Source organism: Anser anser (assembly GCF_964211835.1).
Source record: "Anser anser genome assembly, chromosome: 2".
Taxonomy (NCBI): Eukaryota; Metazoa; Chordata; class Aves; order Anseriformes; family Anatidae; genus Anser; species Anser anser.
In genome coordinates, this window is record NC_139721.1 from 121,752,007 (window position 1) to 121,767,157 (window position 15,151).

At 42.7% G+C, this 15,151-nt stretch overlaps 1 protein-coding gene across 8 annotated transcripts in view; it reads right to left on the reverse strand.

Annotated features, from left to right (window-relative positions):
• Positions 1 to 15,151, reverse strand: part of RARB (retinoic acid receptor beta) — a 331,295-nt gene that overhangs the window by 13,488 nt on the left and 302,656 nt on the right. For all 8 annotated transcript variants that reach the window (XM_083825372.1, XM_083825375.1, XM_083825373.1 and 5 more), the window contains one exon: positions 6,789 to 6,949. In XM_083825372.1, coding sequence (XP_083681498.1) covers positions 6,789 to 6,949 — 161 coding nt within the window. The remainder of the gene's footprint in view (positions 1 to 6,788; positions 6,950 to 15,151) is intronic.

Below are 15,151 nucleotides of genomic sequence, written 5' to 3' on the forward strand. Positions count from 1 at the left end.
ATATGCATCCTCCTGTTTGAAGTGTTACAAAGACGTTCCTGCTGCATCTTTCAGTGACCTTAGATTGATGTATCTTAATGCAAAAGTCCGTAATTTCCTAGAATACACAGCAATATCTGTGTTAATTTTGCAATTAAATTCATTTTTGCACATTCAGACAAAGCACTTAACCCTTAAATAGATTAAGCACGAAGAGCACGTTAGACGAGAACTGACTCAAAAGCTTCTGTCATTTATTTGAGATTAGTCCAACAAAATTTGGAATCAACTCAAGAGTTGACCTTGACTCAAAAAAAGACCTCAGGAGTCATCTCCAACCCATCTGTGATTCAAAAAACAGATGAAGATGGAGCTCTGAAATACCTGATGCTCCTCTCCGCTGTTCCTAGCGTGCAACACTTTCCCGTTTTGCCAGCATTTGGATCCAGTGTTAGTTGTGATCGTACCTCTTAACTTTAAAATTACATGAGAGGAGTCTCAACTTGACACTAACTGACATGGCAGGTAAAAATACATCAAAAAGCTTTCAGTTTACACGGACTGCACTTCCTCAGAGGAAACATCTCCAGTGACCTTACCACCGACACTGCAGATGGTGAGGACATCTACCCCCTTGGAAACAGCTGGAGACCTTCAAAGGAGTCATCAGTGGTGGCTGCATTTTGTCTCCCTCTCTCTTGCACACACATACTCCTCTTCTCAGCTGTGACTAATGCTGCTTAAGCAGAGGCGAAACGGCTGGGTGGCATCCCACTGCCACTCTCTTTAGCCATCTGGGCCCCTCTGAGATTCAGGGTTGGGTTTGGCACCAAGGACACCTCATATTGAGTGAGCGGTGTAAAGGGGCCCTAATTCAGCCAAAGGAAAATCGCTTACGTGGAAGGAATTCTCCAACCAGCCAAAACTGCACCCAAATGGTTTGTCACCTTGGACGCTATCGCCTTTCTTTGGTTCTTTCACAGGAAAGACAGACTGAAGAAGTGGAAGGGAGGCCATGGGCTGTAGATGCTGTCACCGGGCCCCCATTCCCGCTGCCTCACCCTGTCCCCTGCTGCCTTGCCTCCACCACCACCACCGCAGTCACACACGGGAAAGTCACGATGGGTCCTGGGGAGCCACCAGCCTGGCATTCACCTTCACTTGCAACAGAGTAGAGATTCCAGCCAGTAATATTTATACTAGGCCATTATCACAAAAAATAAATGCTAATCATGATGAAGAGTTTAAAGGTGCATACGTGCTCTGCCCTGCTCCCCTCCTTCTTAAGGGATAAGAAATTAACTTCACCACTTCTATTTGAATTTTTATTCTGGGAACAATTTCTATTTTTTTTTTTAAATGACAGTCAAAAAGATAGGAGAAAATGTCTTTATAATGCTAAACCTAAAGAATTGCCTTCAAAACGGTCCTAAACTAATGGGTTAACAGTCATTGTAATGCCCTTTGAAACATTTCTTTCGGCTACTGGAGTATGCATCCTTCAGATTTATTTTATTTCATCCTCAAGGACCTTGGTGAAATACAGTACATTGGAGGAAAAATAAGATCAAGATGTGCAGTCATTCAGGCTGTAATTAAATTTAATAGGCAGTTTATCCAGTTCATAGAAAGATGGCATAGCGTAGAGCTACACAAAGCAGAGCCTAAAGCAGGAAATCATTTTACAATAGGGTATCCATCTGGAAAAAAAGACGTTGCATGAAACCAGCAAGTGTGAACGAAATCTTCATCAGTATCATATGAGGTTACTTTATCATGCTACACTACTGGCAACGGGAAGTTTGACATGTCTTCTATTAAGAGTAATGCACAGCCGTCTTAACAAATGTAAATCTAACTCACCATTATGCAAACTGAAAAGAAGGGCCAGTTAATAAAATACAAAATAACCTGGTGTTTTATTATGCTGGTTGCCAGATCCTTGGCATCGGGTCTAATGTGGTTTACACATTATCTTTGAGATTCTACAAATGGGACGACTTTTAACATTTCGTTTGGTAATGGATGTAGTTGCAAGCATCATGGAGGATCGCTAGATTTTTAGCAGCATTTCTGAATATGTAAAACCAAAATTGACTCAATATCAATGTATAGGTTGAACAATAGAACACGGGGTTAATAAAATGCATGTTAGAAATAGAAACTTTCATTAAATTTGCCTGGGGATCTCCTCTAACCATGCTGTGAAAAACATGCAGACGCTATGACTTTTCCTGAATATTTTACCGAAGCAGTTTTTTGGGTGTCTTTTCCAGGAGCAGTCTTGCATGTTTTTCAGGCCTTTGCACCAGTGCACATATGGCTGAACAATACTGTAATACACCCTAGTGACATCTTTATCAGTGGTAAAGCCCAACCTTGCTATGAAATCCAATTAAACAGCCATTTTTGCCACATAAATTGATCCCATTTTTTCCATCATTTTTGTTTTCCATTGCAGGACCCTCTGTCTCCACATTAACAATACAGGACGAGGTACTCCCAGAAACATACACAGTAGCAGAATCCCTACTGTCTTTAAAATCCACTTTACAAATGAAACAAGGCTCACAGGGGCACTATCCCCTAATCAGGAACACTTGCTATGCCTCTTTAGTAAAAGCAGTGATGCACTGCAGCTTCACCAAGGACCACAGCACACTTTGCTCAATTCCAGCGTCGGGATATCTATTTCCTCTCCAATGGCACAGAACAAGAGGCGTGTAACTTCTACGCCAAGGACTTACAAAGAGTAAAATGCCACTGAGGGAGGAGACGTCTCCGCTTCCAGCCAGCAAAGAGCAACCTGGGAGAACCTGAAGCAAGGTCCACAGAGTAAAAATTATTTTCTGTTTTATCCTCCCTTTAACATGAGGCTGGATGTAACACAGCTGTAGACTTACAAATAATGCCAGTCTCAAGGGACAAGCAGTATAGTTACACTCAATTATACTATAAAGTATGACATCTCTAGAGAAATTACTAGGGCACTTTCTCTTACCTGGATGACAGTAATAAAACAGATCTATTTATGATGGACTTTTGAAATCCATTACGTTTAAACAGCTTGCTGATTCTCATCATCGACAGAACTATACTTGCCCCTGCCTACCAAATGCAACTGTTAAGTCAAATGACCCAGGGAATTTAATACAAGTGCTATTCCTCCATTATTTTAAGTAGACTTTTATTAACTATGCAAAGCACAGTAATTATTACAGATAGGGACACTTTTTCTTTTTAAAGAGCAGATGGATACAAAAAAGGTAATTGAAAATGCTTTTCTAAAACCTTTTTCTGAGCAGGTAAAAATACGCAACGGGGAAAAAAATAACCACATAACCTTTCCTGCAGGAAATGCAGGTTGTGGTGGTCAAGAAGAGGGGTTGGATATGCAAGCTAAATGTCTGAACAGATTTTTTTTTATGGCTGTATCTCTGCAAGCTCTTTTTTATTCCACTCTCTTATACTTATAGTCTTTGCTCTTTTCAGCAACAAACAAAACCATGTTTTACATCAGTCCAAAAGATCGCATAACCAAAGGCGTACAGGAATTGCACGTATGGAGCAGATTCTTCTGTCCATGGTTCCTATCACTACACAAGTGCAAAGCTCATGAAATTCAGGTGAATCCACGTTGATAAAATGTGCTCCTTTCCTGCCTCTCACTTAAAAACAAAAAGCCCACCCTGTAAGGTTACAGGAGCAATCCATATGCTTCGCAGCACGAGAGCACCACGTTGAGTGCATGTTAGCCTGCAGGACCAGACAGAAAAGCACGACTGGCTATTTTCTACCTGTACTAGCTTGTTACTATCAAGAAGAGTAAAGCATCGCATGCTTCTAGCTCCCCTTGGGCTCAACATTTAGAAAAAGTGTCATGTGCTATTTTTGACTTCTGATCTCTATTTCAAGTGTCTCAGAAGGAAAGACTATCACCTGAATCCTGCCATCTGATCAACAGCTCATGTTGTTGTGTCTGAGTACTGAAGCTGTGTCCCTCTCCATCAGCACAAACACCTTCTGCATCCTGCAAGTCATGGATCCTCTGTGCATGCAGGAAGGTTTCTCCCCTCGCTTGACAAACAGCTGGAGATGAAGTCCCCTTACTCCAGCCACAGGGGTATTCAGGAATATTTTAATCCCCGAGGTTCTTTATTGGGTGCAAGCAACTGTGGGAGTGCTGCACTCTGTCCCTTTCAAAGCCAGGCAAAGATAACACTCACGAAAATGAGCTGTTACACTGAATTCCCATCTAAAATGCTGGAGTGGTTGCCAGACCTTAGCTAGAAGAGAGATTTAAATACCCCGCATTTCACACAGAGATTATGGGAATGAAGCGAGAGGACAGTTAATATTTAGCACCGCCACTACTAGTTTTGATGCAGCTGTTGAAGGAAGCTGTATAGCTCTCAAGGTAAGCCAAAAATAACTCTTTCAGTATAATTTTGTTATTGCAACTTGTACAGTACCAAAACATGACCAAGTGGCAGGGACTTTAACCACGTGCAGCTAACCGCTATGGACTTCCAAAAGACCAGCAATAAAAACAAGAAGTCTCTTTCTCCAAGCTGTTCGATCTGACCTGAGACAGAAATAAGCAATATTCAGCCTCAGAGACACTGCGGGTTATTAATGAGCGGGTTATTAATGAGCGGGTTATTAACGAGCAATATTCAGCCTCAGAGACAGATCAGGGTTACCTGGGACTCCTTGACAGTTCAGACTCATCCGTTATTGAAATCCAGGTGCTCTCAGTACAGGCTCTGAAATTTCTTCAGGGACATCAACTCACCGGGAGGGTCAACAGGAACTCAAGAATGAAGGCATCAGCAGTATGATATGCCTTCATTCATGACAAGACCCTCTCCAGTTTCCACGTGTATCATTTCAAGAGCTAAAATATTAATGGACCTTAAGCATCCAATACATAATGCAAGCATATAGGTGCCCAGGTTTATCTTTCAACCATCCAGAGCTTGGACAATCACCAGTACTAAGTATCAACACACCCACCGTAGCGCTCTTCCAGCTCAGGGGTAACACACGAGTACGTAACAACACATTCCCATTTGGAGGTACACGATACGTTATTCTGGGATAGCCAGGTCATTTGCAAGGCAGCCTGTGAGCAATAAACTCTGGCATGCATACCAGTCTGGCTACGTGTCCCAGCTGCGGACACCCGATCACCTCTTCTGCGAGGCATAAACTCACTGTCTTTGAACTGGGAAGATTTTTCACACTTGCTCAGAAGCACTCTTGCATTAGCAGAAGTGTGAGAGCCTGCTTGGAAGATTTTATTCCCTTCAGGATGAAGACACAACCACACGTACTGTGGGGAGGGGTGGAAGGCATTAAGGCAGGAATTTCCTTGAAAAGACACGCTATGAATCCCCCAGCCCCCAGCCTTGCCTTTGGTTATGTCACCAGCTGGCTGTTTTCAAGCTTCCAGCCTCGCATGCTGCACTAGTCCCCGGGGGTCTGACTGTGCTTGCCTACTACGGTAGTATTTACCAGCACGCCTACATTGATTGTTTTGACTACATCTAACATGAGCAGAGAAAGCACCAGAGAAGCACGCAGAGGACAGAAGCCTTCCCCAGTGCCAACAATTTTATGCGGGTCTCAAAATTAAACGTGAAAAATGTTGTGAAAATAAACACATCACTTTCGGTGATGTGAAAAATATGCTCTTCTCTAATGTCACAACACGTATATATGCTTTTCTTGCACTTAAATTCGAAATCTTACACCTAGATCTGAGATTTTTGAACTGACCTTATTAAATAGACAAGAATGCCATCTAACAACAGCACCCTGCTTACTGAATATTCATGCCACGCATCTTGCCTAAAGTACTCTTTGAGAAATTTAGTTTGTTTCAGTAGTGGAGTATTTACTGAAAAATGCAGAGGAATTCAGTGACAGAGCTTTCACCCGGACTCTAAGTCTGGGTTCCCGGTGTCCATCAGGGGCAGAGGACCAGGACTGTGCAGGCAGATGGCTGCTTGGCCCAGCCGTGCCACTCCTCATCTCCCAGCATGACAACTGAGAGCAGGACATTTGGCACATCCCTCTGAAACAAGGCAGTACTGCTACAACTGACAGCAAGTCCTGACCAACAAAGTCACTCATCTACTGATAGGACTCTATTAATTTTTAGCATCTCTCTCCTTACTGCATTGGCAAACTTGACATTGTATTTTCTCTTGTATTTGTATAAAAAAAGTGTATTTTCCTGAGTCATCCTCTGGAGAAATTCCTACTGTACTCAACTTCTTGACCTTGAGCTGATTTTTCATTTCTAAAAAGCAGCAAAAGTGTTGGCTGCTTTGGGGTATTTTGGTAGACTAGAAGAGGAATACAGCACAAATAAACATTTTGGAAACTGGTTTATTTAGACATTTCCCAATTTTCTTGACCAGCCCCAGCTTTGGGGCTGTCACCTGTAGCATTTACGAACTCTCTACACCAGCAAAGTAGCAATCTGCTGATGTGTAAGCACAGAACATGGTTTTGGAAGCCAACAAAATTCTGATCAATGCTGGTAAGTAATTCACTCATGGACTCCAAGCTTGTCTCCTTTCAGGATTAGTCTTTCCCTCCGTGGTCTTTCTTATAATACTGCTAACTAATGCTTACAGTTAAGTTCATGTATTTCCATTCAGATACACATTTTTTGCATGGCTAAGGAGATTCAAGGATTGCATGTACATCTGCATCCATTTCGAACATCAGAAGTCTCCAATCCGAAACTCGTATCACCCACCTGAATCCAGACTATATTATCTACAAACCATACTTACTGTAGTGTATTTTCCCAGCTGGCAGAGCGAGGGGAAGGTTTCCTGGTGAGCTTTTCGGATCTTCTCAGTGAGATCATCCAACTCTGCTGTCATTTCATAGTTTTCTGTGGACTCCTGCTTTGAAGGTTCCTTCTTCTTTTTGTTCCTATCATTTCTGACAGCTGTAGAAGAAGAACAAGCACAGATCACAAGTGGTTACTCACATCACCCCATGTTATGCTTGTTGATCTACTTCAAAACACTGCAACTTTTTTTAACATGAATTATACAAGTGGAGATAAAAATGTTATATGCACAGAGAATACTTACACAAGCTTAATTACTTATCTGTATAAACTGAATTTAATGGGATAGTGCTGAAAGCAAACTTCCACAGGACGATCTTATTGACAGTCCTGTACTGTCTACCCTCCAAGAAAGTCTACCACAATTTCACACGCACTTTAAGTCTCTCATTAACTTTGTGAGGTGGGATTTTTTCATTGTATCACTACAACTGTGCATGGTGAATGGAGAAATTCTCTGCAGCGACGTCGTTGGTATTTTATTGGATGTGAACCACGCTGAAGAAAGTAACGGTCTCTCTTTTTAGATTTCACAATATGGAATGTAACAAACCCTGTACTTAATACAAACTCCACCCAGCAAAAATTATTTGAGGGGAAAGTTAAATTTGAAAACAGTCAGTGAAAGAAGATGAAACATTAAACTCAAGATCTGAAGATCAAAGGAGAAGCACAAGCACTTGAAAGAGCAAAAAATTGCAGTGAAGCTATCTAAAGTTGCTTGCCATCTGCTCCTGCACTCAGATCAGCCTTCTACCTTTGCCGAGTTGTGGGGGATTATTAGACATACGCACTGTGCTGCACTCATTCTGTAATTGATTTCCCTCATATTTGTGTTCTGTAATAAAATATGACAGCTGCGCCATCACCATGCTACTCTCTGTTCTTTTAATGAAAATAGCTTCATTTTACAAGAGGTGCTCAGGAGATAAGTCTGTGTCCGCAGTAGTGCCAGTATTTGTGTATTTTACCAAGAGGCTTGTTGTTAGCTAGAGCTAACATTTTAAGTGTAAACAGATGCACAAGGAACCCAGGCTTTACAACAAAGCCAAACCAAATCAATCCCTCTCCCCAGAGGCTCAGTATCAATATTAAAGACCCCAAAGACTAGACGCTGCTGGACAAACAGAAAATAACACCAACATTCACCAGTGTTCAAAACCTCGTGATATTTAGAACAGTGCCCTGAATTCTGAGAGGGTGACCGGTGCACCTGGCACATGTGAGGATGACCAGCCTACATCTTCTGGGGTTGCTTGCTCTGTGTCTGTGAACCACAACAAGGCAAAGATGCAAACACTGCATGTTTCAGGCAAAAGAGGAGGTTTTGATTCTCTGGGTATCATTTCTGAGGGAAAATTAAGAACGATATGGGAAAATAGGTGGGAATGCAGCAAAATCAGGGACACCTACAGAAATAAGGTCAGGCACACAAGAGAAAACAACAGGTAGGACAGTGAATGTTGTTGCTGCTCTATGAGTTGATCGGGCACATACTCCATGCAATGAACACCTCTGGTTTTCTGACTAAAGGTTTGACTTTGCAACTGAGAGAACTCTGACCCTACTCCAGCAAATGTTTTAAGGACGCACTTGACTTTAATTGTGTGAAAAGATCCACACTGAAGTCAGTTATGCACTCTGATGGATCAAGGCTGGGATGCTGAGCACCTCGATGGTTCAAAGCCTAACCTCAAACACCATCAGTTCTCATATCTGGAGTAAAGGAGACTCAGGAGATGACAAGAAAAGTGGACAGGAAAGGCAAAGAGATGCCTTCTTGTGAAGGCTCTGTGCTAGCAGGGTAGTCAGGTCTGGGGGAGTTGGATGGATCCCCCCACCTTTTTACAAATACTCCCCTAAAACCAATGCCCTGCCTTGTTCACTGGATCCCAGGGCAGAGTACAAATGAGTCTCAGGCGTTGAAAAAACGTCCAGGGCCAACACGTACAGCTCGAGTGCTCCCAACTGCCGCTGCACTCCAGAAGTAAATCCTAATCACTGCTGTACTTGGGAGATAAAAGAGCTCCTTAGAAAATTATGTAAACTCCTACACAACCGCAAAAAGCAATAAGCCTTTGTAATAAAGCCCCATTTACTTATAGCTCTACGATTGACAAATTTGCTAAACAGGCAGCCTCAGCAACTACTTATCTCAATAGCTTTGAACTCCTTGTGGAAGACAAACACGTTATTTAGGCCAGCCTTCGGAGCAGCTGCCAAGAGCTCCCAGATACAAGGAGATAACTCACGCAGGAATCCGGACACTGCTCCCGTGCTGCCACTGCACAGCTCTTTCTTCCGTTACACCTGAGGTCCTTTCCCCTCCAGAGGCCATCAGAGAGACAGCTGCTGGTCAGCCCCCATCACCAAATGGGCCCAGCTCTGTCCTCTTTCTTTTCATGAGCAAACCACTGAAGGGTAGGAAGAGTGGAAGGGGAGAATTAACACGTCCTGAAAACTAAGAACAGGTTTTGTTCTTTTGTTACCTTTTTTCTATGATTCCGACAGTCTTTGTAGTAACAGCAAAACCCAAATAACATTTATCTTCTTGCTTTACATGTACTTTTTATATTTCCTACATTTTTCTAAGGCTGCATCAGACTTAGCTGTGTTTCTGCATTCTCTGTAAGATAACACAATAAAGTGCTCCAAAAAATAAATAATTTCTATAATGTTGAACTATTACGCAGATTCAACTGCATGTATAATTCAACCCAATAAAAGAGAGGAAAAGATTAAGACAACACTATGCTTAAAAGAGTTAAATAAAAACACAAGCACACACATTTACACAGTAAATTTCAAAGCCATCAGTGCTCGGGGAACAGGAACTGTCACGCTGCATGTGGGAATAGTTCTGGATTACAGCTTATGCTTATATCACATAAATCACACCTTTTTGTATCTTGGTCTTTACATGCATATGATCACATCAATCCCAGATGCAATTCCACTGCCTTTTAATGATGATATGAAAGTGATGAATCTGTGTCACAGTTAATGCTGCTGTGGAAAACTCAGGTTATGAATTTCATTACTTGGGCACTAAATTCTGACTCAACGGTTGCATTATTTAAGAGCTCCCAACAGGGGACAGTGTGGACGCTCCCTCGCCCTGTGAGAAATACTGGAAGTTACAAAATTCAAACAAAAATAAGGCGTGCGCGCGGTGCAGAGAATGAAGAAAGGCGTATCTTTGTATGTGGGTACGCCACGAGCGCTGCCTGGACAGCTGAGCGCCGCACGCCCAGGCCTGAGCACGCCTGCTCCCATCCATCTCCCCGTGACAGCTTCCGTGTCACCCCGACGGACGCGCAGGCTGGGACTTGTGCTCCCACACCCAGACACCTCCGGGGAGCCGCGGCGGGCCTGACGTTAAGAAGCAGCCCCTGCCCTCCGACGTTCACCCACCGCCCGATGGAAGAAGGGGCTGAACATCACCACTTGTCCCTTCCCTGCCCCGGTCGGTCTGCTCCCTTTGACCCAAGTCTCCTGCTGCCTTCCTCAGCCTTGGACACATTTTCTCCCTTTGGCTTGAAGCTGTAGCACGGATGGATGCCTTTCGTCAAGGAAAGCGGGGCCTGCTGTAGCTGAAGCTAAGGATAGGAAGGCATGAACAGCTTCTCTCGGAGGCCCCCAGCCCTCTCATTTAGCAACCACACAGCAGTTCTTGTGCTTGAGCAGGATTACATCAAGCATGTCGTGACACTGCGAACTGTCCAGTCTTAAATGCAATCCCCTCAGGCCCACCAAATTCAGTCACTACTTGGCTTTGGAAGAGTCTGGGATCCAGCCCAAGAGATTTACACAGTTTCTAGATCATCAGGTAAAATCAAGGCACACTGACTTCTCATACTCCCATTTGTTAGCGGCGGCAGAAACGTGTGCCGTGGAAAAGAACCTCCAACTCATGACACCATTTTTCCGATTACTTGCATGACCTTTGCTGCCCCAGACGCCCAGAAGATAGTTTGACAGCACCTTTCATGTATTATAATGATTAATCAGCTATAAATTCATGACTCGAAATGCTATCATTGCTGTTTTGCCTCCCAGAGATCCCCATGACCTTTGAATAGCTTTGTGTACTAGTTAACTGTTTTTGTTCCTGTTTTGACAACTCCCAGTGTATCCAGTCAGTTTGCATTCCTGCAAAACCACACTTCTCTTGTCCTTAAGTATTTCGAAGCTATTTGTTAAGCTAACAGCTCTCAGAAGCACCTCGGAGCACTCCTTGCACAAGGAAGCCCAGGGAGGAGGGCAGCGCACGGCAGGCAGGGCTCTCCGGCCCCTCGGAGCGATCCTTTGCTGAAGGCCAGCAGCATTCCCAGCTAGAAGAGCAGGACCAATGGTGCCATGCCTGCGTGGCCAGGCTGACGCTCAGCTTTGCACCCAAGGCTTCCAGGAAAGCAAGTTGCTTGCAGGGGTGCAAACCTGTGTCCCTTTACACCCCGACACTCGAATTCCAGATGTAGCTGCTTAAAATCTCTAAGTCTAGCGAGTTAGCAGCTGTGGACAATTTCAGTCAAATATGCGAAGCACTTAACTAGTGCCTCTGCCAAGTCTGATCCATCAGGATAAATGCCTGACCTCCCCCCAGACACCGTGCACCTCCTTTCTCCCCATCAGCTTTCACTAAACTGTGCTCACCACAACTTACAGCAGTGCGCAGGAATGGCTTTCACAACAGTCCCCTTGGAAAACCCTGAATCACGTCAGACCTAACACCCCAAAAGAGGACAAAGAGCCAGAGTCTCCGACCCCCCAGATGAAGGCAGCGCCTTGCTACGCATCACTGAAGGCCCCCACACACCGGAGCTGATGGCAGCAGGCATGGAAACGGGGGACCTCACCAACAGTTTGTGCTCCAGGAGGTTATTTTTCTCCTTTTGTAGGGGATATAATAGCCTTCTGCTGCCACGGGGTGAGCAGCACAGGATGAGAGTTAATCACCACCCTACCCTATCTTTTGCATAAGCTCCAAGCCAGCTCCACCGTAAGTAAAGAAACAACACAAAATCATCTTGAAAACAATGCAACCACGCTTGACAAATCAAGATGCCATCAATTCAGAAGGGTAAGAACCCTGTTCCTGTTTTCCTAGCGATACAACTGCAAGCCAAACACAGCATTACAAGATGCAGAACACCAGGTAGTTATAAATGGATTGGCTTTCCTGGGTCGTGATTTCCAGATGAAATAATGTTTTCTTTCAGGCAAAACCACTCGGTCTTTAAAAACAACAGGAAACTATCTTAAAACAAATTCTCATGCCAAAATTGAGCTTTGACATATGGAGAACGATCGGAGGCAATGCACATTTCTCATTAAAAACTCTTGCTTCTAATGGACAAAGCCAGTAACGAGTATGCAGCCTTGCACGGGGCCTCAAGTACAAAACCAAACTCCACTGAAAATTGCATATTGTGTGGCTAATTAGAGAAGCCAACAAGGTCAGCTGTCTGGCGCAGTCGCCACAAGAAAACATCTCGAGTTAGAGATAGTATCTCTCCGCAGACATGTCTCAAAATTAAGAGGGAGCGCAGAGAAACAATCATGAAGGAAACTTCATGAGAACCTGGCACGCTCTCATTTTTCCCCAGGTGCAGAGCGAGGACATATATTAAAGCATGCAAACCTGCCCCGGGTTTCCTGTTGAGAAATACTGCTCAGCTATGGCAAGTGTGCCCTGACCAGCGCTCCAGGAACCTCTGGCATTATGCCCCGGGTTCGGCTCAGCAGCAGGGGAAAGCACCGCAAACCCGAAGGACATCATCATCCTGCACGTTGCCTCTGCATACACTGGCTCTTCCAGTCATGGCTGGTGGTTTTTTTTTTTTTAGAGGAAGGTGAATCTGAACTCTGCCTCGCAGCTCTGTATTATTCATTACATAATTGCTATGTTTTATTAGAAATATGATCTATTATAACCTTGAATACAGTAACTTAAATGACATTGAAAATTAGATTATTCTGATTATTAGAGAAGTGAGAAAGGTACTAAACATTTGTAAGACTGATAATCAATCAGTGTATCCATCTGAGTGCAATAAAAATCAATCAGGAGCTAGTGCGTTTAAATCTAATTTTTTAAGCATGACATTTTCTTCTGAGTTTCTTTTTTAAATGTCACCCTCTTCTACAACAGTGATTGATTCTATCCCCAGGGACAGTTAACTCCGACTGTTTTATTCATAGCACAGAGATCTTGTATCCACATTATTTTCTAAATATCAAATTAATCACAACAATAATATTTTCATCAAAACGTGAAATTCAGAAGCACACATTCATGTATTCAAAGCAGTATGAAACACAACGGTACATTTAAATTGGTTCAAATAACAGGATGCTTTTAACTAGCAAACAATGTATTTTAACACAGAAAATGGTGGAATTTTGTGTCCCTTAAGTTCTCTTTCTTCCCCCCAAGAAAGGGAAGGCCAAGGATTTGCTTGTTTAAAACATAATTCATGTAGAAATGTTTCAGCAGTGAACAATGAATCACTAGCTATAGGGAGTCCATGAGTAATTACCTATGCCTCCAAAATAACCTTATTAGGCTATTGTAAGTATAGGGGAGACCTTTGATACCTATAGCCTAAGGGGCTCTATTTTTCCATTCATGCACAGGGGATTTATATGGTTATATCCTATTATAACCGACGAAAGCAACACATCTCCCATTTATGTATGAGGATAACTGCAGGGTTAATATATCAAGAACTGAGTTAAAAGAACAGGTTTCATTATATGAATGAATGATACAAATGGATGCTCTACAGCTTTATTCAACTGGCCTGAAACTTGATCTGTGGTTTCAAGGATTCCATCAGCCTGAAAATTTTATTTTTGACATGAAATTTGGCACCTGCTCGTGTCACATCCCTGAAATACTAGTAGATGGAATGAGCAAAAAAGGAGTTTCTAGTCCCTTGAAGAAAAACAACACTGATCGAACTCAGACGTAGGATCAAAATAACCAAGCCAGTGCAGAACAATAAACTAAATACCCATTGGAAATAGCTGAAAGGTATGGCTTCTGTATTCTTTTTCTTATTAATTTATTATCATTCTCAAGATAAATAAGGAAATGGCACAGAATCATATTTTGCTCGCTTGCTTCTTAAACAACCTCTTTTTTTATTATTATTATTTTTATTCTATTTTTATTATTATTTTTTTTTCTTTTAAGAGATATGGAAACGTAAACATCTGCCATGCTTTGGATATCTAAAACTGCCAATCCAAGACCTGAAATGGAAAGAAAACAACAACAAAGTAGTTCTAAATGCTGTTTTGGAAGTGCATGTGGGAAAAACTTAGAGAAAGCTCCTTAAAGTGTTTCAGCTACAAAAAAATGGGCTGGTTCCAGTTCTGCAGAACGTGCCCCACACAATGAGAATTGTTCAACGTACAAAAATCAGGACTCCAGAAATACAAATGGAAACAAACCCCACAAAACAGGTCCTAAACACAAATGATAAATTTCAAAGCTGAAAAGTTTAAAAGACAGAAAGCAAGCAAATGAGTGAAACAAACCCAGCAGAAACAGCATGCAGGTGTGGCAGGCAGATGAGGCAGTAAGTGGAGCAGCTTAGTCAGAGCCAGGATACACAGGGCATGGAACGTGTGCCATGGGCTGAACCGAAAGCAGACTCCTCCATCTCCCTTACCGTCTCTCCCTGCATGTTGCAATCAAACTAGACGGAGAGACATGATTATACATTAATGATAAACTGTTTAAATAGCATTTGGCCTGAGATTTCCATTCTCTGAGTGCTTTAATATCCCCAACTAATTACCACCGTGAAATAGGATAATCCAGAAACTCTTAGAAACTGAAGCTTAACGAGCTTCCAAAGGCTACCGTTAACAATTTCAAGTAGAATAAATCACAAACATTTCCTGTGAAGGCCCACCAACATATCTGCAATGGAAATAACCAACCCATAAGCTGTTGACTAAGACACAACTCAGGCACTCATGTTTCTGTCTGTATTTCACATAAGCATCACCTCAAGTTACTTATTGCCAGAAATTGCCATGAGATGGAACTTCTCCATAGGCAAGTCCCAGTGTCCCCATTCACCTAGTGCTGTCGTTGAAATAATCTACAAAAGTAGATTAACCCCTCCCTGTTCATGCCCTGCCCCATCTCCCTCTCAATATCCTGCATGGAATCAGTTAATTCCTTACTTTGATGTAAAAAAAAAAAAAAAACATTTTTTATTAAGATCGACCATGGCACCTGCAACTGGCTTTGCAGAGTAATAGCATCACCTGGTGGATATT